At 39.2% G+C, this 23,758-nt stretch overlaps 1 protein-coding gene across 3 annotated transcripts; it reads left to right on the top strand.

The window, feature by feature from the left end:
- Window positions 1-2,319: 2,319 nt before the first annotated feature.
- On the top strand, window positions 2,320-7,578 carry LOC113341650 (NADP-dependent malic enzyme). 3 transcript variants are annotated; one of them, XM_026586443.1, is made up of 20 exons: window positions 2,320-2,436; window positions 2,733-2,883; window positions 3,558-3,678; window positions 3,984-4,058; window positions 4,142-4,293; window positions 4,411-4,516; window positions 4,661-4,726; window positions 4,897-4,992; window positions 5,105-5,176; window positions 5,290-5,373; window positions 5,501-5,599; window positions 5,764-5,811; window positions 5,937-5,990; window positions 6,081-6,179; window positions 6,280-6,369; window positions 6,449-6,526; window positions 6,620-6,694; window positions 6,803-6,893; window positions 6,992-7,120; window positions 7,261-7,578. In XM_026586443.1, the coding sequence occupies exons 2-20, from the start codon at window positions 2,765-2,767 to the stop codon at window positions 7,347-7,349; spliced, it is 1,743 nt and encodes a 580-aa protein (XP_026442228.1). In that variant the 5' UTR covers window positions 2,320-2,436; window positions 2,733-2,764; the 3' UTR covers window positions 7,350-7,578. The 3 variants fall into 3 exon arrangements, with proteins under 3 accessions (XP_026442228.1, XP_026442227.1, XP_026442229.1); XM_026586442.1 differs by having other exon boundaries at window positions 2,333-2,436; window positions 2,720-2,883; XM_026586444.1 differs by lacking the exons at window positions 2,320-2,436; window positions 2,733-2,883 and adding an exon at window positions 3,348-3,467.
- The last annotated feature ends 16,180 nt before the right edge of the window (window positions 7,579-23,758 follow it).

The following is a 23,758-nucleotide window of genomic DNA, read 5'->3' on the forward strand; positions in this document are numbered from 1 at the left end:
CTTAGAGCAATTACAGTGGACGACTAAACCCAAATTTTTAGTCGAGTGGGTTGGCGTAGTGGGACGGATCATCGATCAAAATTTGATCAAAGAGTAAAACTCAAACTAAATTTGGTCGGCGATCAAGACCAAACCCAAATATAGTCGGGCGTTTATATAATGTCCGCCTACCCGACCGGCGTTGGTATAATGTCCGTTTGTAGCCGCGCGTTCGTAAAGTTAACGCCTGATTCAGGGGCGTTGGTTAAATGTACGCCTGGATGGGGCGTACGTAAAGTTAACGCCGGGCACCCAGGCGTACATAATGTTAACGCCTCTCTTGGGGCGTTGATATAGTCATGGACTAACCTCACAAAGTTTTCAAAACTTTGTTTGGGGCGTTAACTTTATCAACGCCCCATTTTTTTTTTTTTTTTTGAATATGTCGTGCGGAATCTTTACAAACGCCCCATGTCAGGCGTTATCTTTATCAACGCCTGATTCCAGGCGTAAGTTTTATCAACGCACGACCAAATATACTTTTTTCCCACTACGCCACATGACGGACTAAACCCAAATTTGATCTTTTTTTTTAGTCTTTGGTCTTTGGTTATACTCGCACCGCTGTGGACGCTCTTAAGATGGAAGAACTCACTTTTGTCCAAACATAATTACGCGGACGCTGGTAAGGTTTACAACCTAGAACCAGAAGACTTTAGTGGCATCAAGACAAAATTAACTTCTGCTCCTTACCTAACACATAGTCTTAACTAAAAGTCGACCAAACTTGATTTTCCAAACCTCTAGTTCAAAGAAAACCAAAGTTAAAAGATGGATGAATGTGTGGAATTTCTTCAACCGAAGTCAGACTCGCGATCCGAATCTAACTTGACATCTGACTCGTTTCTAATTGTATATCAGAACGCTCGCTTTTTCATTTTTTAATGTCGGATTCGGGATATGACTCAACTCGTATATCTGATTATGGTTATTTAAGTCAGTTATCATTTTGTACCTGACTCACATATTTAACATGATTTAAAAAGAAAAACTCTGTAATTCTACTAGTTAATAATTTTTTAGCCAGATTCAGATGTGTTGAGTTAAATCTAAATGAATCAGATCCACACAGGTTACTTGAGAAAAGAAAAATAAACAACCATTTAGTAGGCTTTTTAGCTACACTCCCCTAGTCCCCTAACTTAAACCTATTGATACAAATAATGCCGCATCTATTAGACATGAAAGATAGTACTGCAAGCTTTTTCCTAAATTATACTAATTCTCCCACCGGACTCCCTGCTCCTGAGGTCATGACCGGAGTACACGGTGTTTTGAATACAAGTATATCTCCCTAGAAAAGAAAAGAAGCTGTCACCGTTGCCGACGAGGTGATATAAGATCTTTACGTGGGGCCATGAGAAAGGTTTTTTACAGGGCAATAACTTTCCGTCGTAATCGAAATTGAAGCCATATGGATGGATAGTGGTGCCATAGTGGAATCGATACGGTACATCACCTTTCCTCTGCATTAGGTGCACATGACTCCTGGCTCTTAAAATGCCCACATGACCATATTCATTCAGTACAAATGTTCAACTTATACACAATGATGCTCTCTTATTAAAGAAAAACAAAGACAGTGCATAATTATTATAATCCTGAATTAAAACATGCAATAATGCAAGTGCGTTGTTGGTGCAATATTACTCCAATGCCGTGGGTTCATACTCGTAGTACTACTCTAGCAATAATTAACCGAGCAGAATCCCGTGTGTTATCGGATCTGGTTTTAGCTCAATAGAACTATTCAAATTACCAACCATAGGATTTTTCTCATGGTTTTATACTTGGGGTTTTGCTCCGTTAGTGATTCAGCGTAGAATCTTAATAGCATGTTTGTTAACATCTGACTCATCATCTAGAATCGACGCGAGTCAGGTCGCTTGCTTTTTATTTCGAGGCAGATCTAATTCGTTGCATGAATCAGACCTAATTTCTGAGTTGGACTCGTACAAGTCAGATAATAGAATGTGAAAGTCTCTAACTCATGAGATTAAGCCACTGATTTACATATTTTTGAGTCAGAAGAATTTGGTATATATTGAGTCAAAATTAGATGAGTCAGATAATTTCGAAGTATCATCCTGAAAACGAACATGTGTTATTCTAGAGTCCGGAGTCACACTCATCTCGATGGATTTGTGAGAAAAAAAAAATATTCAGCACAAAAAACATGCACCGTCAGATCATCCAAACAAAACATTTTTTCAATAAAAATCAATGGTCAAGTATCGAACTTATAAATGGGATAATATAATATTCCCGATAGAATGTCACAGATTCTCGGGCAACCATTAAGACACAGTAAGAAATAAACCCGGAGAAGTCTTAGCATCCCCGGAAAAGACTAGCCATTTCACAATGTTCACACTCAGAAATCAAACTAAATCTCTGGTAATTTCTCAATCTTTAACCAAAACCCATTCTGTAAATCGTAAAAAAACTTTCAATTCTGAGTTGAATTTCAGTTCTGGGTCTGTTTCTAGAAGAGTCGCGAGTGGCTGCTCTGTTTTTTAATTTCTTTGACAGAAAGTAAATTCCTTTTTTTTGTTTTATATAATTTCTTTTAATTGATTAATGGGAATGGGTTTGTAGGGAATATATAAATAGAGGGTTGTATTGATTTGATTTCATAGGATTTCAAGAATTCGTATTTGTAGCCTTACTGGATTTGCAGAGAAAATTTGTAGGAGGAAGAGGAGAAAGAAGAGTAAGGATATTAATGGAGAGTACTATGGTTGATCCTAAAACTAGTGTTGGTGGTGGAGTTCAAGATGTTTATGGTGAAGATCGTGCTACTGAAGATCAACTTGTTACTCCATGGACTTTCTCCATAGCCAGGTAATAATAATTAATGGAGTTCTTGATTTTGATTTATCTTTTTAGATGGATTTGTGGGTGTAAAGGTGGGGATTGTCTTTGCTATTGATTATATTTAATGGGGGTTTGTTTTTATCTGATTTCATCTTTAGGGGTTTGGTAGGCGCCTAGCGCCTAGGATATCGCCTTGCTCGCCTTTGTAAATGTAGATGTTTCTTGGTGGAATTATACTTCTCTTTTTCAATTATCTCTGTGGGTTTTGATTTCTATGGTTGGTAAAAGCAAAAGATGGGATTTAAATCCTTTTTTTCTTACAGCATTTTGCCTTTTCTTTTACTGCTTTTTCTTATTCTGGAATTCCTTGCTCAGAAGACAAGGGAAGGATATTCTGATTGATGAAAAAGATTTCCTGTGTTCATAAATTTCATTGAGTACTTTCTATTTATGTGGTTATGGGACGATTTTTTTTCGTTCATAATTCGGTGTGTTTTGATCAAAGTGATCTTGTAAAACTGAATAGAAATGGATTTTCCGCGATTGACTAATGGTTCGGCAGAATTTATGAAATGGCTGTCAACTAATGCTTGCAAGAAATATATTTTGGTGTAAAGTGTTGTCATTATGAATTCAATTGTTCGCTGTGGGTTGTTGTTGTTTTAAGTTATATTCATTTTAATTTTAATTTTGTGTTGTAGTGGATGTACGTTATTGAGAGATCCTCATCACAACAAAGGACTTGCATTCTCTGAAAAGGAGAGAGATGCACACTACTTGCGAGGCCTTCTCCCCCCAGCAGTTCTAACTCAAGAACTTCAGGTTACTTTCCGCTAACTTTTTTGTGCTTCTATATCAGTCTCTCCTTTGCTATGCTTTACTGGTGGAAGTGTAAAAAAGCATCGTGAAGTTCCTTTTATTTAACCCAATACTCATAACTGTCAAAAGTTTTGTACCACAAATCGTAAAGAAACTATATTCTAAGAATTTGGAATGTTGAAGCTTGGGTGACTACTGCTCCCTTTGCATGTCATCTGCTCCCCCAGTTCTGATTCTTCATTTTAATAAAGCAATTTATAGCGTTTGTAAAGCTGTAGTTAACCCCTCTCTCCAATTTTGGATATCAGGAGAAGAAAGTGATGCAAAGTCTACGAAAATATGAAGTCCCATTGCAAAGATACATGGCCATGATGGATCTTCAGGTATTCTATAGTTTCAGCGTCAAGTGTATATTGGTGTGACATGTGCATCAGAGACCTTACTTTGTCTTTGTCCTGTTCTGTAGGAGAGAAATGAAAGGCTATTCTACAAGCTTCTTATCGATAATGTTGAGGAGTTGCTTCCTGTTGTTTATACCCCAACTGTTGGTGAGGCTTGCCAGAAATATGGTACCATCTTCAGGCGTCCTCAGGGTCTTTACATCAGTTTGAAAGAGAAGTACGATTACTCAAAGATTTTGTATTTTGTTATGCATCACATACTTTTTCTGATTTCTCGTCTTAGTTATATGCAAATCTTTCTTTTGAAGACTGATATATCTTTATTTGGGTGCAGGGGTAAAATACTTGAGGTATTGAAGAACTGGCCTGAGAAGGATATCCAAGTTATTGTCGTTACTGATGGTGAGAGAATTTTGGGTCTTGGGGATCTTGGCTGCCAGGTGAATATTTTTAGACTTAATTTTGCTTGGATTCATGGAAAAAACACTTAACTTTTCTGGTCATTGTTCTTTTGTAAGATTAAATTCGTGTTCATTAACCTCAATTGTTGACTCAGTTCAATCAAATATCTAATATTCTTGCAGGGAATGGGAATTCCTGTTGGTAAACTTGCCTTGTACACTGCACTTGGAGGTCTTCGTCCTTCCGCAGTAAGTGTTTCTTAATTAAACTGAATCTCTGCCACTTTGTGCACTATTGAGCATTACAACAATTGAAATTATTGATCTAGATCAACAAGATGAACTTTGGTTATGGACATCTCATAGAATTGGTTTGGTTTCTTACTGCTCATTAAAAATTTCATGTTATTTCTTTCCAGTGCTTGCCTATAACTATTGATGTGGGCACAAACAACCAAAAGTTGCTGGACAATGAGTTCTACATTGGGCTCAAGCAAAAGAGGGCAACTGGCCAGGTTAGATAATTTTCTTTGCCTAGCGAGTTTGTTTTGTAACTTGAGTTGCTGAATCTTCATGTATGAACTTTACCAATTTTTGTAATACTGAATGATGGTTTGATCTTTCTAGGAATATGCCGATCTTCTACATGAGTTTATGTCTGCAGTTAAACAAAATTATGGAGAGAAAGTTCTCGTACAGGTTAGTCATCAAAGTTTACTTGACTATATCCGTAATAAATTGTTATGTTTCCGCAAAGCTTGATCATGTTGGTACAGAGTTCTGATGGTTTGTCTTTCTTTGGCCATGTCCAGTTCGAAGACTTTGCAAACCACAATGCATTTGAATTACTCTCGAGATATAGCAAAAGCCATCTTGTTTTCAATGATGATATCCAGGTAAATCGAGTTTGGATAAGAAGTTAATTGGTGTTTGACCCATGTTTAAAATGGGTCTAGGGGACTGCATTTGTGGTTCTTTTTTGTCTTATAAGTACTCCGGGAATCATTTGTTGTAATGTTGCAGGGGACTGCATCTGTAGTTCTTTCAGGGGTCGTTGCAGCATTGAAGTTAGTAGGTGGAACCCTACCTGATCATAAATTCTTATTCCTTGGGGCTGGAGAGGTCAGTTCTATTTCTATATGTTTATAGGTCTTTCTTCTTTGTTGTGACTTAGAAGGTGTTACAATGTTTGAAAAAAAAGACATCTCGATAGTAAACAAATTTGAAATTTGAGAATTCTTCTTTGCATCTTGGAGTTTCTCATTTCTATTCATTGGTGTTTCCAGGCTGGAACTGGTATAGCCGAACTCATAGCTCTTGAGATCTCTAAACAGGTATATAAATTACAACTGACATCCTTTTATGCCTTCCATCAGCGGTTTTCTTGTTAAAATGCAACCTGCATACAACCTCTCAATCTGGTTAGACATGTCTCCTAATGTTTGGACTTTCGTTGCAGACACAATCTCCAGTAGAGGAGACACGCAAGAAGATTTGGCTTGTGGACTCAAAGGTAATGTCTCGAAAACTTCCTAACTTGTCAAGAAACATAGATTGCATAGCGTCCACCTTTCTTATTCTTCTCCCGCATGTGGATTTTCAGGGATTGATTGTTAGCTCTCGTAAGGAGTCACTCCAGCACTTCAAGAAGCCTTGGGCTCATGAGCATGAACCTGTTAAGGAACTTATAGATGCTGTCAAGGTCAAATCTCTTATGTCACTCGCTTACTCACTCGATTTTTACTGTTTCAAATAACAAGGAATTTCTCACTTTTTTTGTTGTTGTACATACTCACTTATAGGCAATCAAACCAACGGTATTGATTGGTTCTTCTGGAGTAGGACAAACATTTACAAAGGAAGTAGTTGAGGCCATGGCTGCCTTTAACGAGGTATATCTCTCTCACTGCTCTCCTCTTACTCGTATTTGAGAAAAATGAAAATTTGATGCCAATTGCCGACTTGATGCAGAAACCTATAATTCTGGCTCTATCCAACCCAACGTCACAATCTGAATGTACAGCTGAACAAGCTTACACATGGTCAGAGGTAAACAAATGCTGAAACCCATTTAATCAATTAAAATTATCTCATGCAAACTTAACTTATTTGCAACCAAAACTGACTTCTTTTTGTTCTCAGGGTCGTGCTATTTTTGCTAGTGGAAGCCCATTTGATCCTGTGGAATATGATGGAAAAGTTTTTTCTCCTGGGCAGGTTAGAGTTTAATTTTTAACCTTATTGTCAGTCTGACATGGATTCCAGTTTTACAATCATTCCCATTGCCACTCATGCCTGACTTATTCTTTCCTTGTGTTGGTTCAGGCAAATAATGCTTATATTTTCCCTGGGCTTGGCCTTGGTTTGGTAATGTCCGGTGCAATTCGTGTGCATGATGACATGCTTCTAGCTGCATGTAAGAAATACAGAAACAATTTCCAGATATGTACTGAAGATTTGTGCATTTTAAATGACATGTCTCTTACATATTTGTTCGCCTCTTTGTTTTGGCAGCGGAAGCTTTAGCTGGCCAGGTTAGCCAAGAGAATTTTGATAAAGGTTTGATCTACCCACCATTCACTAATATCAGAAAGATATCAGCACACATAGCTGCAAATGTAGCTGCTAAAGCTTATGAACTCGGTTAGTATCCAATTTAATGCAATTAATGTTCAGATTATGGTTCATACAAGTTTTTTTTTTCCTTAGCCGATTTTCAATCTACGTCAATCAAAACCAATAAATTCTTATAGTACAAACTTTTTTCTGCTTTGTAAAATCAGGTGTTGCTACCCGCCTCCCTCGCCCTGAGAATCTTGTGAAGTATGCTGAGAGTTGTATGTACAGCCCTATCTACCGGAACTACCGATAAATGAGTTATCCATCTGCAGTTTTTTTAGTTACCCTTTTGTAAGGTTTGCTGTTTTGTTTTGGGCTTTTACCAATCTTCCACGAGTGTTTCACTAATTTCATGTTTCGATTGTTTAGAGTCGGTCATAATTTGTGTAGGGTTAAAGTTTTCTTGTCATTGTTCCAGACATTATTTTGAATTTCATATAAAATTTACATTACACAAAATAAAATGCAGCTTATACATCTAACCCTAAAAAGCTGAACTTTTTGCTTTCTTACGCCTAATAAGATTAGTAAAGGTTGTTGCAATAAGGGACATCTTAGGTTTAGTCAGAATTGGGTCTTCTGGGTTTAGCGAATTTTAGGGTCAGCCATTGTTGTGCTGAAACCAATTCCAGGTCAGTTTTCTCCAATTCAAGGTCAGTTTTCTTCCTTTCCATGATTAATTTTACATAAAATTGGTCAATTAATCCAATAACTACAATTCCTGGATGAAAAAGACATGTGAAATTTGATATTGTTTAAATGAATAAAAATGTAAAAATAGTCTGGATATAGACAGTTTCATCCTACCCATTTTCAAATACTTTTTCTTATTTTTAATTTTCATCCTTGCTATTTTTTTGGTGTCCATTTCAGCCACACTAATTTTTACTCGTCCATTAGAACCATCATTTAAAAATATTTGGACAAATGACCTATTTTCCGTTAATTTTTCTATTGATTTATATTTTTTCTTCTTAATCGCAAACAATCATTAATATTAATTAGGCAACCTCTACAAATTGCGTACATCTGCACATGAGTACGGTTAATTCTTAAATATAAATTATGGAACGGAGAATTAAACATTCAACGGATGGACGAATCAATCACAAACAACATGGCTGCTAAGCATAACAAGAATCAGCGGTTTGGATTCCCGGTTGAAAACGCACTCTATTCATTCCTTGGACTACTCAGCTGCCTGAATAATGCTTTAATAGAGAGATCACCAATAAGGTGAGAAAATGACCGTGCTCAGCCTATCCACAACTGAGTCAACCGATTCAGAACGATTCGTATGTAGGAAGATGGGATTGGAAGCTACTGATCCAAATCCGATATGGCCGACCGAACAGACCATGTTGGTACCGGTAAAGGACTAACCTGCCGCTGTTGTTGGTAAAATCATTTTAATGTCAATCATTGTACCATGTACTAAGTGTGAAATACATTGTTAATTGCAAAACAAGAATTTGTTGTCGAGATCAGATTGACTTACTTATGAAACAATAAGTAAAAAACTTGTGCATTAAAACTTAAAAAGAAAAACTTAGTTATAATAAGTACCAAGCACAAAACGTACATAAAATCGAATGAACCAAAGGGATGATACAAGTGTGAATAAGACGATATTTCTCATCCCTTGCAACATAAACCAAAGCGGAAACAAGTTAGAACGAAGAAACCCAACAAAAGTAAACAGTAAACATAACTAAGCATAGAAAAGGCCTTTGAGGAACCTGTAAACTCCCTCAAACTGTAGCTTTGAACGGCTGAAACTTAAGAAGATTCGAGACTTGTTTCTCGAGAGCATCTAAACTGGCACCTATTTCCTTTCTTTCAAGAGTTTTCGCATCCCTCTGAGCTTTAACGATTGAATTTTCAGCTTCCAAATGGCGAACTCTTTTATCTAAAGCTTCTTTCTCGATCTTGCTGATGCTGACCATATCTTCAAGGGTGGCATTCTCAGCTTCCATATCCGAAACTCTTTTATACATAGCTTCTCTCTCGTCCTTGTTGCTCTTGACTTCATCTTGAAGAGCGGAAATTTTGTCTTCCAAGTCGGAATTGTTTTTATTAAGAGCTTGATCTGTTACTAATTTCGATGACAAATCCAAAACTTGATGTTGGAGAGCTTCTAAAGCAGTCATAAGCATGTCCTGTCCTTGAAGACGATCGATAAGGGCACTTTTCTCCTTCCTCTCTCTATTGACTTCATCTTCAAGGGTGGCGTTTTTCGCTTCTAAATACAAAACTTTTTTGTCTAGAGCTTCTTTCTCGACTTTGTTGTTGTTGGCTTCAGCTTTCATGATGGAGTTTTCTTTTTCCAAAACGGAAACTCCCTTCTCTAGAGCTTCTTTCTCGATTTTTTTCTTGTTGGATTTCATGACGGAGTTTTCTAAAATTAAATTCAAAACTCTTTTCTCTAGAGCTTCTTTCTCAACCTTGATGTTGTTGACTCCGTCCTTAAGTACAGAGATCTCTTCTTTTAAACCAAAAACTCTTTTCTCTTGAGCTTCTTCCTCGACTTTGTTGATGTTGACTTCAGCTTTCATGATGGAGTTTTCTGCTACTAAATCCAAAACTCTTTTCTAGAGCTTCATTCTCAACCTTGATGTTGTTGACTCTGTCCTTAAGGACAGAGTTTTCTGCTACTAAATCCGAAACTCTTTTATCTACAGCTTCTTTCTCAACCTTGATGTTGTTGACTCCGTCCTTAAGGACAGAGTTTTCTGCTACTAAATCCAAAACACTCTTATCTAGAGCTTCTTTCTCGACTTTGTTGTTGTTGACTTCAACTTTCATGCTGGAGTTTTCTGCTACTAAATCCAAAACTCTTTTCTCCAGAGCCTCTTTCTCAACCTTGGTGCAGTTGATTCCGTTCTTCAGGACAGACTTTTCAGCTTTTAAATCCAAAACTGTTTTATCGTTAGCTTTGTTGGAATACCAAATTTGTTGATTCCGTTCTATCTTGCGTAAAAGGTGTCGTAAAAGGAATACCAAATTTGTTGGTAATCCTAAAAACGTAATTATTGTTTATCATTATAAACAACTGAGGATCCCTGTACCACGACATGTTCGCTCACAGAAAGTGAGAGTGATAACGAGAGAAAGACAGGGAATAGCCTAGCTTGTGAAAGAGATGAATGATGATATGAAAATTTTGCGATCTCCTAATTGATTAAGATCAGACACTAAGATATTGGTGCACATATCAGTAAAACACTAGAGTATATATAGGTGAGAAACAAAGTAAAGTATCACGATATGTATGTATGTTGATCACCCGGATAGCTGTTCAGAACAATTACATCATGAGCAATTTCCTGTACAGCTCAAAGATTAGAATTAGCCTTGGGTATCTGATCCACCGACTTATATCATCTAAAGACTTAAAGCTTAGACAAATAAAACTCTCACTTTAAACGGTGAGGAAACCCTCGTTTTCTATTCGTTGAAATGTATCTTTTTTGAGTTTTGTGGAATTAGCGTTTTGGTGAAGACACTTGGCAACGTACGATTGATTTAAAAAGAATAGGAAAAAGATTAAAAAAAAAGTAAATCAAATTCAATTTGAATTCATAAAGTGATAATATTTAGGTGAGCACACTTGAAAACATATGATTGATTTAAAAATTACGAATTTAAAAGGAAAACCTAACTTACCATGTTTGGAATTTTATGGATTTCCAAATTCAATTTGGAAAGGGTAATTGCTAAATTAGGACTATTTTTTCCAAATTAATATATATGGGGAAAAAGTCTATCATATTATCTGCGAAAATAAACGGAAAAAATAAATAAAATTTTCACATATCCTCCACCTATTTAATGTATTTGTCCCGCCATACCAAACCAAAAACACATCTCCACGGGGAGGGGCGAAGCCCCGTGCTCACCAAATAAAAATTGCATTTCCACGAGGTGGGGCGAAGACCCTCCACACCAAGTTAAAAGGAAATAAATAAAATCTGCACATATTTTTAACCTATTTAATGTATTTGTCCCGCCATACTAAATCAAAAATACATCTCCACAGGGCGGGGCGAAGCCCCGCGCACACCAAATCATGCATTTCCACGGGGCGGGGCGACACCCCGCGCACACGAAATCAAAAATACATCGCCACGGGGCGGGACAAAGCCCCGCGCACACCAAGTTAAAGGAAAAAATATGCCCGCTACGTAGCACGGGCACAAATCTACTTATTATTATTATCATATGGGACAAACATAATATATTCGATAATCACTTAATAAACACAAATTAACAATTTGAACATGCTTTTAAATGTATGTCATAGTAGATAGAAAGAGTTTTGCATGTTAACAGCTGGATCTCAATTTATTTTAATGAGTTAGTAAAGTATTAATATCGCATGCTTATATATATATAGATAGATAGGCAGCAAAATATGACAGAAATACAAGATACAGTGGGAACATGGCCTTAATCTGCTCAAAGTTAATTAATACACTACTCGTGTTAAATGAAGTCAACTAATAGTTGTCATCACATTCACATGCATATGTGTTAGTAATGCACGTAATCATTCCGAGAGGATTTGGTGAATCTCTTGGTAGCAAAATTTTCAACAATGAGTCGAGAGATATACTCTTAATAACGGTCCTACCTTTTGTCTGATTTAGATCTGTTCAGCTAATATTGTAAGAGTTTCAAATATCAAAAATGATCTGAAATCCGTGATTATGATTTGATACCGATTTCAAATATTATGTCCAAAAAATTAATGGCCCTGGATGTCATGTGTAAGGTCGAGAAGCGTTTTTCATTTTAAGAAGCGATGAATATATCGAAGCGTGAAACGTCGCTTCATGGTTGATGTTTGAAGAGGATGTTTTGTTATAAATAAATTAGTCGTAACTAGTAATTATAAATTTATTAGAAAGATAATATCTATATAAATTTTATATAGTCTAATTATTATCAAAAACAAAGCGTGTGTACATCAATTCAATCTTCTCCAGGTGAGTGGGAGATGGGGTGTTTGATTCCCCCTTAAAACATTCATATTTTTCATTTAAAAGCTTTAAAAATTAGGCGGGAAAGAAGTTGACTAAGTCAAAAAACGCACTTCACATAACCGTTTCGGAGCGAAATGCTGAAATTTGAAGCGAAGCATACGCTCCAAAGCCTCATGTGGCGCCAATTTGATCCCATGTATGTTCCTTTAAACCTTGTTTGGTGCTCACATCACATGTAGCATTCCATTACTAGTTTGGATCAACATCTAAAAGAAAATAATTAATCCTGTCGGTACAAGTAATCGCCTTCTGATAATTAAAGTTTTTGCAAAATAAAGCTAACCCTGAATCAATGTTTTTTTTTAAAAACAAACAAACATTTTTTGTTACGTGGATGAGTCGAAGATTTGTTGCAATATGTCATCTCTGTTCTTTTGATAACCCGTGTGGTAACAGATAACGCCCTTGGACTGCGTCTTGGTAGAGTTGTTGAAAAATTGTCTAGGGTAAATTCTTTTCAGCTTCCATCGTCATATTTATTCTCTGCATTTCTTTTTCCCAGTTAAAAGCTAATTGATTGAGCTCCTCTGGTATAGCTAGTTGGTTGGATTACGTCAGTTCTCATGTAATAATGGTTATTCAAGATTTGGTTTGGGCTATTATGCACTCTCTAACGATCTCTCTTTCAATCAATTTGAAATATGCCCAAATAATTGCTCGAACAATGTTCAAATGATCAACTTGAATCATAATTTAGTTTATGAACAATAAATTGTTCTTAGCTAAAGCTTAAATCATATTTCGAGAATTCAACAAGACAAGTTTGGCTCGAAATTTCTTATGTGCAATATTTTAAAGTCTACGTATTCGCACGACTTAGTCTCATAGATAGCATAGTGAATTGTTTGTACCATGATAAAATTGCCACATATTTGGCCAGTGTATAGTTCGGGCCACATTCAGATGTCATCCAAGCCTGTCGTCCAACCAACTGACGCGGCTCACCAGCCGGCCCAGTGTAACATGAAGTCAATTGTTAATCAACGGTCAAAGTCAACTGTTGGTCAATAGTCAAAGTTAATGACAAGTCAATGGTCAAAGTCAATGGTCGGTTAACGGTCGAGGCCAAGTTGCGATCAGTGGATATTGACAACGGCTATATGACAACGTTTTGGGAAACGTTGTCTACGAATGAGCATACGACAACATCTTAGTCTAGGTTTAGTTTCATGGAGTTTCAGATTGAGGAAAGGTTGAAGAGAAAAGAGGATAAAAAAAGATTAGGGATAGGTTTCTCTATCGGGTTTCACTATCTGCTCGAAAATACATAAATTTGTTATCTCAATTAAAACCCTTTCAATCAAAACACCTTACAGTTAAAACCCTAGAATTCGACATCAATTTACAGCCAAAATAAACAATAGAAACATTTAAAAAAATTATCGAAGTTTACCTTAGGATTCAGCTATGGTCGCAAGGTTGATGCTTTGGTTTCAACTTCAAAATATTATGTTGATCCTCCCCTTCAAATACATTCTTCAGGGATACCACATTCAGAACAAATAAATGAGAATACAAAGCCTCAACATGGATAGATAGAGGCATTGAAGACACCATGCATGCAAACCCTCAAAATCCTTTGCCATAAATGGAAGACTCGTGAAAATCCTGCTACCCGTGGAAAACAAAAATATATTATTTTAGTTTTTTAATTAAACAACACCACTACACAAAACATCTAGAAAACAACAATTTCACAGAGTTAAATAACAATTTATTTAACATCAACGTTCTCTGCTTTAAATTAGGGAATTAAGTTAGGACAGGAAATAAAATTGTATTAGGATACTTAGTCACTTCAAACCTAAGGTTAGCTGTGTTTAAGATTGTTGGGTTCATTAAGTTTCTTCTTAAGGTTTGTCAGTTGTTTATATTTGGGGGTTAGGGATGATAAATTCTCATAGTTAGAAACAATACACTATGTAAGTTCAGTATGTAACAATTAGTTTACCACCGTTGGAAAAACAATATTATTCTATAATACTTTACATCCTGAAGATAGAGATAATATGTTCCTAAACTTTGATGACAAAACATTAGGTGATATACAACATGTGTGGTAGTGTAGAAATATTCAAAGATTCAAGAAAAAATAATAACACTAAACGACCTGAAATTTAATCACATAATACATATTCTCAAGCTTTTTGTACCTGTATACCTTACGTAAGGTCTTTCACCTATAATCTCTAAGTAGATAATATCACATAATAGGGCGACCTAAATTCACAAACTCACCACCTTATAGTTATCCCATAACTGCTTCAAGAATCTTATTGAAATGGTTTCATCAGGGTTTGACATACACAACGACCAAGAACCAGTATAGGGGCATTCTAAAAGCATCCACAGTAGAAATCAGATTTACAAAATTGCATATCAGAAGACGCGTTATCCTCGCTGGTGTCTGAAGCCACTTTATGCTATGTTTGTTCTTCTATGATCTTGTTGTTCCCCTGTAATCCAAACCGAAAAAATCAATAAATATTCCTAAATAAATTTAACTGAACTATTATGAAAATTCATAAGTAGCCATTTTATGAACTGACAGACATGTGCCTATTATTTAAATCCTTCAACTAAGGTTATATTTCGATTCCAACAATTGAAAATATAACAATCTGATATCAAGTAAGGAAGGAATTTGAAAAAAAACCCATGCTTGAAAAGAAAAAAAATTGAAGCAAAGTAATTTAATTCATTATTTCTACTATTAGACCCATTCACCAGAAAGCAAGATTTCTCCCCGACAATACATCAAAAAGCAAAAAATTAACAGCGATCATAGATTCAATCGTATAATAATTACAGCAATAAAAGCAACGCTAATGGGAGAAAAATGTTGTATCCCTACAACAATTTAACACAGATATGGCGGTATAATGGTGAAGAAACACCTCTTGAACCAATATTCAATCCAAATTCTGTGCATAGAGGCGCAGCCAAAGTTTCATTTCAAAAACAAGGTTCAAATAATGGAAGAGATAACTTTTCTTACAACTTAAATGATAAAATGATTAAACCCTAATCTAAATCAATCTGCATCTGACACATGCTCACCAATCAACGGTCAAACACCTGACCAATTAGTAACTCAGTTGATCTACTGAGGCACTCAGCTAACTAGGATAAGGGCAGGCCTATGAGTATTATTTCACAGGAGGGATACAACAATGCCTACCCCTGAAGAATGTACTTGTCCTCAAGGAAAAATCTAGGGTAGTGTGACTGAATATTTGCGACATGCTCCCATGTAGCATCATCTGAAGAAGAGTTGGTCTATTGGATGAGGACTTGGCGTACAAATATGTTGCTTCTGAGGATATACCTTTTCTTCAAAACTCTCTCTGGCAGCATTATCATTTCACCATGTGTGTCCACAACAGGTAGGGTAGGATAAGGAGTGTGTTGCAGGCCAATATGTTTCTTTAGCTGTCAGTCATGGAACACAGGATGGATTCTGGAGTGTGATGGCAGTTGTAGTTTGTAAGCCATTGTACCAACCTTTTGCAGAACCTTGAAGAGACTGACAATTTTAAGTTCTTCCTTAGGGCCATTGAAGCTTGCATGTAAGGTTGCATCTTGAGATAGACTAAATATCCTTCAGTAAAAGATCTTTCAACCCTTGTGGTGTCAGCATATAGTTTCATCCTGTCGTGGGAATGTTGCAGAAGTTCTTTGATAATGTGTAGCATAGAGTCCCTGTCTTTTAAGTATGTTTCTACAGCATCAATAGAAGTAGTGGCATGAGATGGAAAGGCCAAATGAGGAGGTAGATAGCCATACAAAGCCTGAAATGGAGACATCTTCAAGCCTCTGTGAAAGATAGTGTTGTACCACCATTCTGCAAGAGATAACCAGTTGCTCCAATTGCTTGGGTTATGACCTGTGATACATCTCAAATAGTTTTGCAAGCAAGCATTAACCCTCTCAGTCTGGCCATCTGTTTGAGGGTGGTAAGCAGTGCTCAAGTTCAAACTGGTACCCAATGCTTTGAATAAATCATGCCAAAATATACCGGTAAAAATCTTGTCTCTTTTAGATATTATAAATGCAGGAAGACCATGCAATTTGAATACCTGATTAAGAAAAAGCTGGGCTACAGATAAATATGTATATTGGTGTTGTAGGGAAATGAAGTGTGCGTATTTGGTTAACCTGTCACCAACCACCAAAATGACACTCTTCTTATTGCTTATGGGTATACCCTCAATGAAATCCATAGTTATATGTTTCCAGGCATGATCAGGGATTGGTAGAGGTTGTAGCAAACCAGCAGCATTTGTGTGATCACTTTTGTTTCTCTGTCAAATGTCACATTGAGACATAAAGAGCAGAACATCCTTTCTTAGGCCTTGCCAATAAAAATGGCTCTTTGATCTTGCATAAGTAGCCTGCATTCCATAATGTCCTCCCACAGCTAAGGTATGAAGAGAATTTAAGAGTGATTATCTGACATCATTTCCATTACCAATGTAAAGCTTTATTTTGTATCTTAAGATCCCTTCTTTGTAAATGAAGTGCTCAAGGCTTGAAGGACTGCATAAAAGCTTAGAAATAAGTAGTTGGACTTTGTCATCATTGGTATAACTGTAGATTACCTCTTGAGCCCAAGTAGGAGTTGAAGTAGATAATAATTTGCAACTGGCTATAGTGTGTGGTCTTCTAGAGAGTGCATCGGCTACAATATTTTCAGCACCCTTTTTGTATATAATATCATAATCAAAGCCTAAGAGCTTAATTAACCATCTTTGTTGTAATGGGGTATTAATTCTTTGGTCCAAAAAATATTTAATGCTTTGATAATCTGTTTGAATGGTGAATTTAGCTCCATGTAAGTAATTCCTCCACCTTTGAACTTCCATGACAATGGCAAGAAGTTCCTTCTCATAAGTAGATAGAGCTCTAGCTCTTGGGCCTAGTGGCTTGCTGTAGAAAGCTATTGGCTTACCCTCCTGCAGTAAGACAACTCCAATACACATGTCACTTGCATCACTCTCAACCACAAATGGTTTAGTGAAATCAGGTAAAGCTAATATGGGTGTGCTTGTCATGGCTAACTTGAGATTCTTAAAAGCTTGTGTGGCAGATGAAGACCAAAGAAATGAGTTATTCTTAATTAAATCAGTGAGTGGCTTACTGATGGCTCCATAATCTTTGACAAACTTCCTATAGTATCATGTAAGACCAAGAAAACCCCTAAACTCCTTAATAGTTGTTGGTTGTGGCCAAGATTGCATACAAGCTATTTTGTTTGGATCAGCATAAACCCCCGCACCTGAGATGATGTGGCCTAAATATTCCAATGAAGCTTGACCAAAACAGCATTTGTATAACTTAGCATAAAGTTGATGTTGTCTGAGTAAGGAGTGTTAATACCCAAGTTATCGTTAGGTTCTACCCATCCTAACTAGCCAAATGACCTCACCTTTTCTAATAATAGTAAGAGAGAGAGAGTTGTCTTTCCATTGTACCTTGTCCTTCTTTATATAGACTTTCCAAAAGCCCCTTCCTTTTATGACACCATGCCATGTGTCCTAAACTTTTTTAATTACTACTAATGTCATTCCTTCTCTAATAAAACCTTTTTCTTTCTCATTAATTTATCCTTTGTTATTTCCATTTAATAGGCATTTTCTTTGTGGACTTGGGCTTTAGTCCCCAATTCCCACATCTCATGTCGGGCTTGCCTCCCCTTTGAGGGTACACTAGCCCGGCTAAAGGGGTAACATTTTCCATGTATCAACATGAGTCCCCTGACTATTGGGTCAATTGTTAAATGACCTGATAGTCATATCACTCTTTATTCTTGATCGTCATGCGCTAAAAACAGCAGGACGGTTGCAATGTCATTTATGACTGACACTTCCTCTATATAGAGGTTATTCCCCATATTCGATCATCTGCCTCAAACACCTGGTTTTCCATTTTTGCTTAGTTCCGTAGGATACTTGACTTAAATGACTCATTCCCTTCATGGGTATGTGTTAACCTTAGCGGTTGTCCCAGCGCTCGTAAATTTGCTTTATCCCAAAGATGAGCTCACGCGTCTACTAGCGTTGAGAGAAGAGGTGGAGGTACTGTGGGTTATTAGGAAGACTCGCTTAGACAAAGCGTGTAAGGAGTGTGATGAACATGAGGGCACTCTTGTGCTCACTTGTAATGCAAAAGGAAAGGGTAAAGTTATGCGGGACATCCGCAAGTTGATAAGCAAGGATAACCGGGAACTATCTCAGGCCATCATTCAGTGTGACGTGGGGAGTTTAATGGCGGAAGCCGTGGATATGGACACTGCTCATTGTCGCGAGATGGTAGTCGGTTAATGTTGCGTATCGTTTTGTGGAGGCTTATTTGGCTAGATTTTTCTTTCATGTACTTGTCTTGGGATTCTGTCTCTTGTGGGTTTATTACTCGTCTCTATGCTGCTTTTCCCTATTGCTACTTTTCCTTTTCTTGTTTCGTGGGTATTGCTTGCTGGTCTTTGATCCCTGAGTCCCCAAGACTCATTTCAAGTTTTGCCCTCCCTCTAGGGGGTACCCCAGTGTTGCTTGGGGAGGCATCGTCTCCTGTACTTCATTTTCGATGTGAATCGACACGTATCTCCACGTGTAAAGGAAAAAAAGGGGGGAGAGTATGGATGGTCACTGCATCCTGAATCACACCCCTTACCTTTATATACAGTTCTTCTCCCTAGTATACTTGCCAATTTCTTTTTAATTTCATTCTCTCTCCTTCTCTTAGTCGATCATATTGCTTGCATGGCTAACTCTCTTCAAGGATATGTGTTATCTCCGGCGCCTGTTCCTATGTTGGTTTCGGCGAGATTTAGGCGCTGTGAATTGAAGCGCCTTCTGCTTGTAAAGTCTGAAATCGAGAAGCTTCGAAAGCATAAGAAGGTAAATAGGGATGCCAAGCGTGAGAACTTTAGGTTACAACACGAGGCGTACCAGACTGCTGGGGAATCTGGACCTCCAGATCGCGTGCCATTAAAGATCCAGCAGGCGCTGGACGAGGCTACTACCTCTCTTGACGCGTCCGATCAATTATTTGCAAATTCTGCGATGCTTATGGCTACTTTAGATCACGCCATTTCCGATTGCCATCTCTGGATTTCTGATCATATAGCCTTACCGCTTCTCAGGCATACACTGACCTTGGAAGTTGCGTCTACGCTCGTACCTTACCCCTATCTTAAGGATGAGTTAACGCGCCTATTAGTCTTAAAGGAAGAAGCGAGTTTGTTGTGGACGCTTCGATTAATTCGTCAGGATAAAGCTCGTAAAGAGTATGATGATCATGAGGACGCTATTTCGCTTGCTCGTGAAGCCGGGGCTGAGTATGAAGTCATTCAAGACATCCATAATTTAGTGCATGAAGCTGATCATGATCTTCGCTTGGCTATTGCCCAGTGTGATGACGGACGTTTGATGGTGGAAGATTTGTATGCAGATATTGCTTGTTGTCGGGCGTTAATTTCTGATTAGGTTGTGTGTCCCTCTGCAAAGTTGTCTTTTCATTTTGACGCTTGGTTTCCTTTTTATGTTTGTTCTGAATCAATGAGTAACTTTTTCTTTTTAAGTTGGTAGTGTTGTTTTCTTCCCTTTATCTCTTCTTCTCTTTTTTTTTTTGAATATGCTCTTTCCTTCTTTTATGAGGGGGTTACCACTGGTAAAAGATGGTTAACGCCCTAGTAAAACACACTTACTCTCCCTTTCTATTTTTTTATTTATTTATTGGGAGGGTGTTGGATGAGGCGGCCATTGGTGAAACGCGCCTACTCTCCCCCCCTCCTCCTCCCCTTTTTTTTTTTGAAAAAGGGGTCTTGGGCGGGGCGGTCGTTAATGAAACACGCCTACTCCCCCCTCTTTTCGTTGAAAGGGTGCTGGTTGGGGTGGGCGTTAGTAAAACGCGCCTATTGCCCCTTGTTTTCGTTAAAAGGATGTTGGGTGGGGCGGGCGTTAATAAAACGCGCCTACTCCCCTTATTTTTGTTGAAAGGGTATTTTTTGGGGTGGGCGTTAGTAAAATGCACCTACTCCCCCTTCTTTTCGTTGAAAGGGTTTTGGGTGGGGCGGGCATTAATAAAACGCGCCTACTCTCCCCTCTTTTTGTTGAAAGGGTATTGGGTGGAGTGGGCGTCAGTGAAACGCGCCTACTCCCCTTCTATTGTTGAAAGGGTGTTGGGTGAGGCGGGAGTTAGTAAAACGCCTACTCCCCCCTTCTTTTTGTTGAAAATTTATTGGTTGGGGTGGGCGTTAGTAAAACGCGCCTACTCCCCCTTCTTTTCGTTGAAAGGGTGTTGGGTGGGGTGGGCGTTAATCAAACGCGCATACTCCCCCCTCTTTTTGTTGAAAGGGTATTCGGTGGGGTGGGCATTAGTGAAACGCGCCTACTCCCTTTTTTTTATTGAAAGGGTGTTGGGTGAGGCGGGCGTTAGTAAACGCGCCTACTCCCCCCTTCTTTTTGTTGAAAGGGTGTTGGGTGGGGTGGGCTTAATAAAACGCGCCTACTCCACCCTATTTTTGTTGAAAGGGTGTTGGGTGAGGCGGGTGTTAGTAAAACACGCTTACTCCCCCTTCTTTTTGTTGAAAGGGTGTTGGGTGGGGTGGGCGTTAATAAACACGCCTACTCCCCCCCTCTTTTTGTTGAAATGGTATTGGCATTCGATTCAGGAGCCTTCGACTATCCTAGGACCTCGTTTATTTGCAAATCAATCAAGTGCATTTGCCTTCCCTGAGACTTTCGTGAATTTGTCAATCAATCAGGCGCCTTTGGATGCCACGTCCAATCCCCAGGACCCTCTATATATAGGACTGCCAATTTTTTTTCTTTTTAGTCTTATCCTTTCTTCTTTTCTTTCAACACACCCATACACTCTCCATGTCTAGCAGCTCTTCCAGTAGTTCTTCGTCCGAGGAGTCTAGTGAATCCGACTAACCCAGGAATGAGGACCCAAATGAAAAAAAGTATTCCGATCGGGACGAGATCACCTTACCCGCCCCGGCGGACGGTAAGTTATACACGATTGCTGAATTTACGAGTGGTCCTGCCTTAAAGCGTGCCCTAGAGGCTAAGATAATTCCACGATAAACGCGTTTTCCCTCTAGATGACATCATAGCCTCTCGCTTTCTGAAACCGCCTGTACTTCCTTACCCTTCCTCTCCCGGGTGGATTTTGCGACCCGAGTCGGAGACCATGGACGCCTTCGCATTTAAAACCGTGTCGCGGATGGCCATCCATCGGGGCGACTACGATCTTCCTGCCATCGACATTCGATCTAAATCGAAAATTCAATTGGTGTGGCCGCATTGGGCTTCTCATATACGCTCCAATCCCATTCATGTGGTTACTCTCCGCATTGGGCTTCTCATTTGTCTCTTAAGCGGGAAGTTCATAGGTAAATTCGTGATATAACACGACTTTTATGTCGTTGGGCTCCTCCTTTGCATAGTCTCCTCACAACATGGGGGGAAACCACCTTCATTTTAGAAGAGGTCGCCGTTCTTACAGGGTTACCGATTCACGACAGTCATTCATATGATGAGGCGGCTGTCTTCGGAGCGCTGAATGACGAGGATAAATAACTGTGTACCTATTTGCTAAAATGCAAAGACGACTCATGTCGCGAACTAGTGCAGAAGATCCAAGCTCCATTGGGTCAAGGCGGAGACGGAGTGACCACGGGCGCATGTAAGAAGGGGGATCTTCATCCGCCTCGAAAGGAAAAATCAAGTGGCTGGGGAGGAAGGATCCTCCTAAGTGCCCCTCTGGAGAGCGCCTGCTGTCTATCTCCATAGGTTCTTACAAGTAAATTCATGGTCCGTCGAATCCGACAAAAGATGGTCCCGAATGGTCTGTTAAAGTTAACCCTGGCGCTTCTTTTTCTCTTTTGTTGAGATATTGGGCTCCCTATATAGTGGATGGGAAAACGCTCCCTCCTAAACGTAATGAGAAGAATCCCCATGCGGAGCTAGCCGCCTTCATATTGTTTTGGCATTGCCATGACATATTTGAGCACAGTCCCCAGGATACTATCAAGGGTGAGATCGTGCCACTGGCAGTGTTATTGTCTCGCGACGTCTCTTTTCCACTAGCACCGATGTTTTTGGGTGGTCTGTACCGCCATCTCGATCTGTTTTGTCAGGATCTTCAGACGGTGGGTTTATCATACAAAATCGAGACATATATCCCGGCTTATTTTATGCAAGCTTGGTATTGGGAACATGTTCCTCCGTGCGCGCCTGAGCCTAACGATCTCGCAGTTCGTCGTGAAGAAGATGTAGAGCAGGATGACGGTTCAGTAAAGAAGCTACCCGTTACTTACGGCTACCCGTGGATGGCTCTTTGGAATTTGAAGGGGAAGGTACCTCAGGGTGATCTTGGTAAACATCTAGATGTGGACAAGGATTTTGAGCCACTTCCTTATCAAGACGGTTGATCAGGTCCGGCACATTATGATTTAGTTTCCCCCTTTGACGTGGAATTGGACTCAACAAAGATCTTGTCAGAGGAGGATTTTGATTCAGTGATGGGAGTGTTGCCTGGTTATCTTCCTGATTTTTATGCTGGCAAGTTCGTCGTCGTGGCTTACAATCCTGATCGCGCGGCTCGGTAAGTGGGGTTCGACCAAGGAGTTCCTCATAGGTTCCCCCCTCCGGAAAATTCTAGAATTTAAGATATTGTCGCTAGCTTCAATCGTTATGTCTTCAAGGAGGCGACCCGTATCTCTGATCGCGGGGTCAATTTTTCGTTCAAACAGCCTATTTCTGCACGGCCTTTGGCGGTTACTGAAGGGGACCACAAGTATCATGACTTCATTCGGGACCGTGCTTTGAACTTCCTTTTACGCGAATCATCTCCTCCTCGTGACTTGACCGTTCAAGATCTTCGGGACCTCCACGCTTCTGGCCGGATTAAACTTGTTGATGTCGTAATTGCCGAGCATCACCTAGTTCCATCTAATAAAGGTCGCTCGGATCCTGCGGTGACTTCTTGGGCCCCTCCCGAGGGTCATGAGCCCATGAAGCCTAAGAAAGGGTCGTTTTCTGATCGCAAGCCTCCGTGGCTAAACGTGAAGCTGCCCGTAGGTCCCTAAGCATCCTAGGTATTTGCCATTTCCTTTGCCTTGTATTGTTGTTATTTATCACTTTGTTCCTTGTTTATTTTATTTTGACGAGTTGGGCGTCATCAGTCACTTCCCCAGGAGACTCCCTCTGCTAGTCGCCTAGGGTGGAAACCCTTCTCTTATGTGATAGAGGAATACTTGAACATGCCAGAGTGTGATTGGATTGAAACTAGTCCAAAAAAGAAAGCCAGGCGGGAGGCGAACCAATCGCCTGCTCCGCGCCCTTGTTCCTCTGCTAACAACGCGCCCTTGCATCCTCGTCAAAGCCGCCGGAGAGGTGCGTCGCAACCTCCCAGGGATATGAGTGTCATCCCAACTCCTTCATTCGTGGATCAATTGAGGAATCTAGGGGTTAGCCTTCCTTCGGGGTGCGGTTGGGTGTCGCCGCGTCCTCATGTAACATCAGTTCACCCCCTTAGGGATGAAACCGTTAGTGGGAGGGGGAAACCTCCAGTATCTCCTAGTGTCGTGCTGCAATCGATGATCCCTTCT

The sequence above is a fragment of the Papaver somniferum genome, unplaced genomic scaffold (genome assembly GCF_003573695.1).
Source record: "Papaver somniferum cultivar HN1 unplaced genomic scaffold, ASM357369v1 unplaced-scaffold_30, whole genome shotgun sequence".
Taxonomy (NCBI): domain Eukaryota; kingdom Viridiplantae; phylum Streptophyta; class Magnoliopsida; order Ranunculales; family Papaveraceae; genus Papaver; species Papaver somniferum.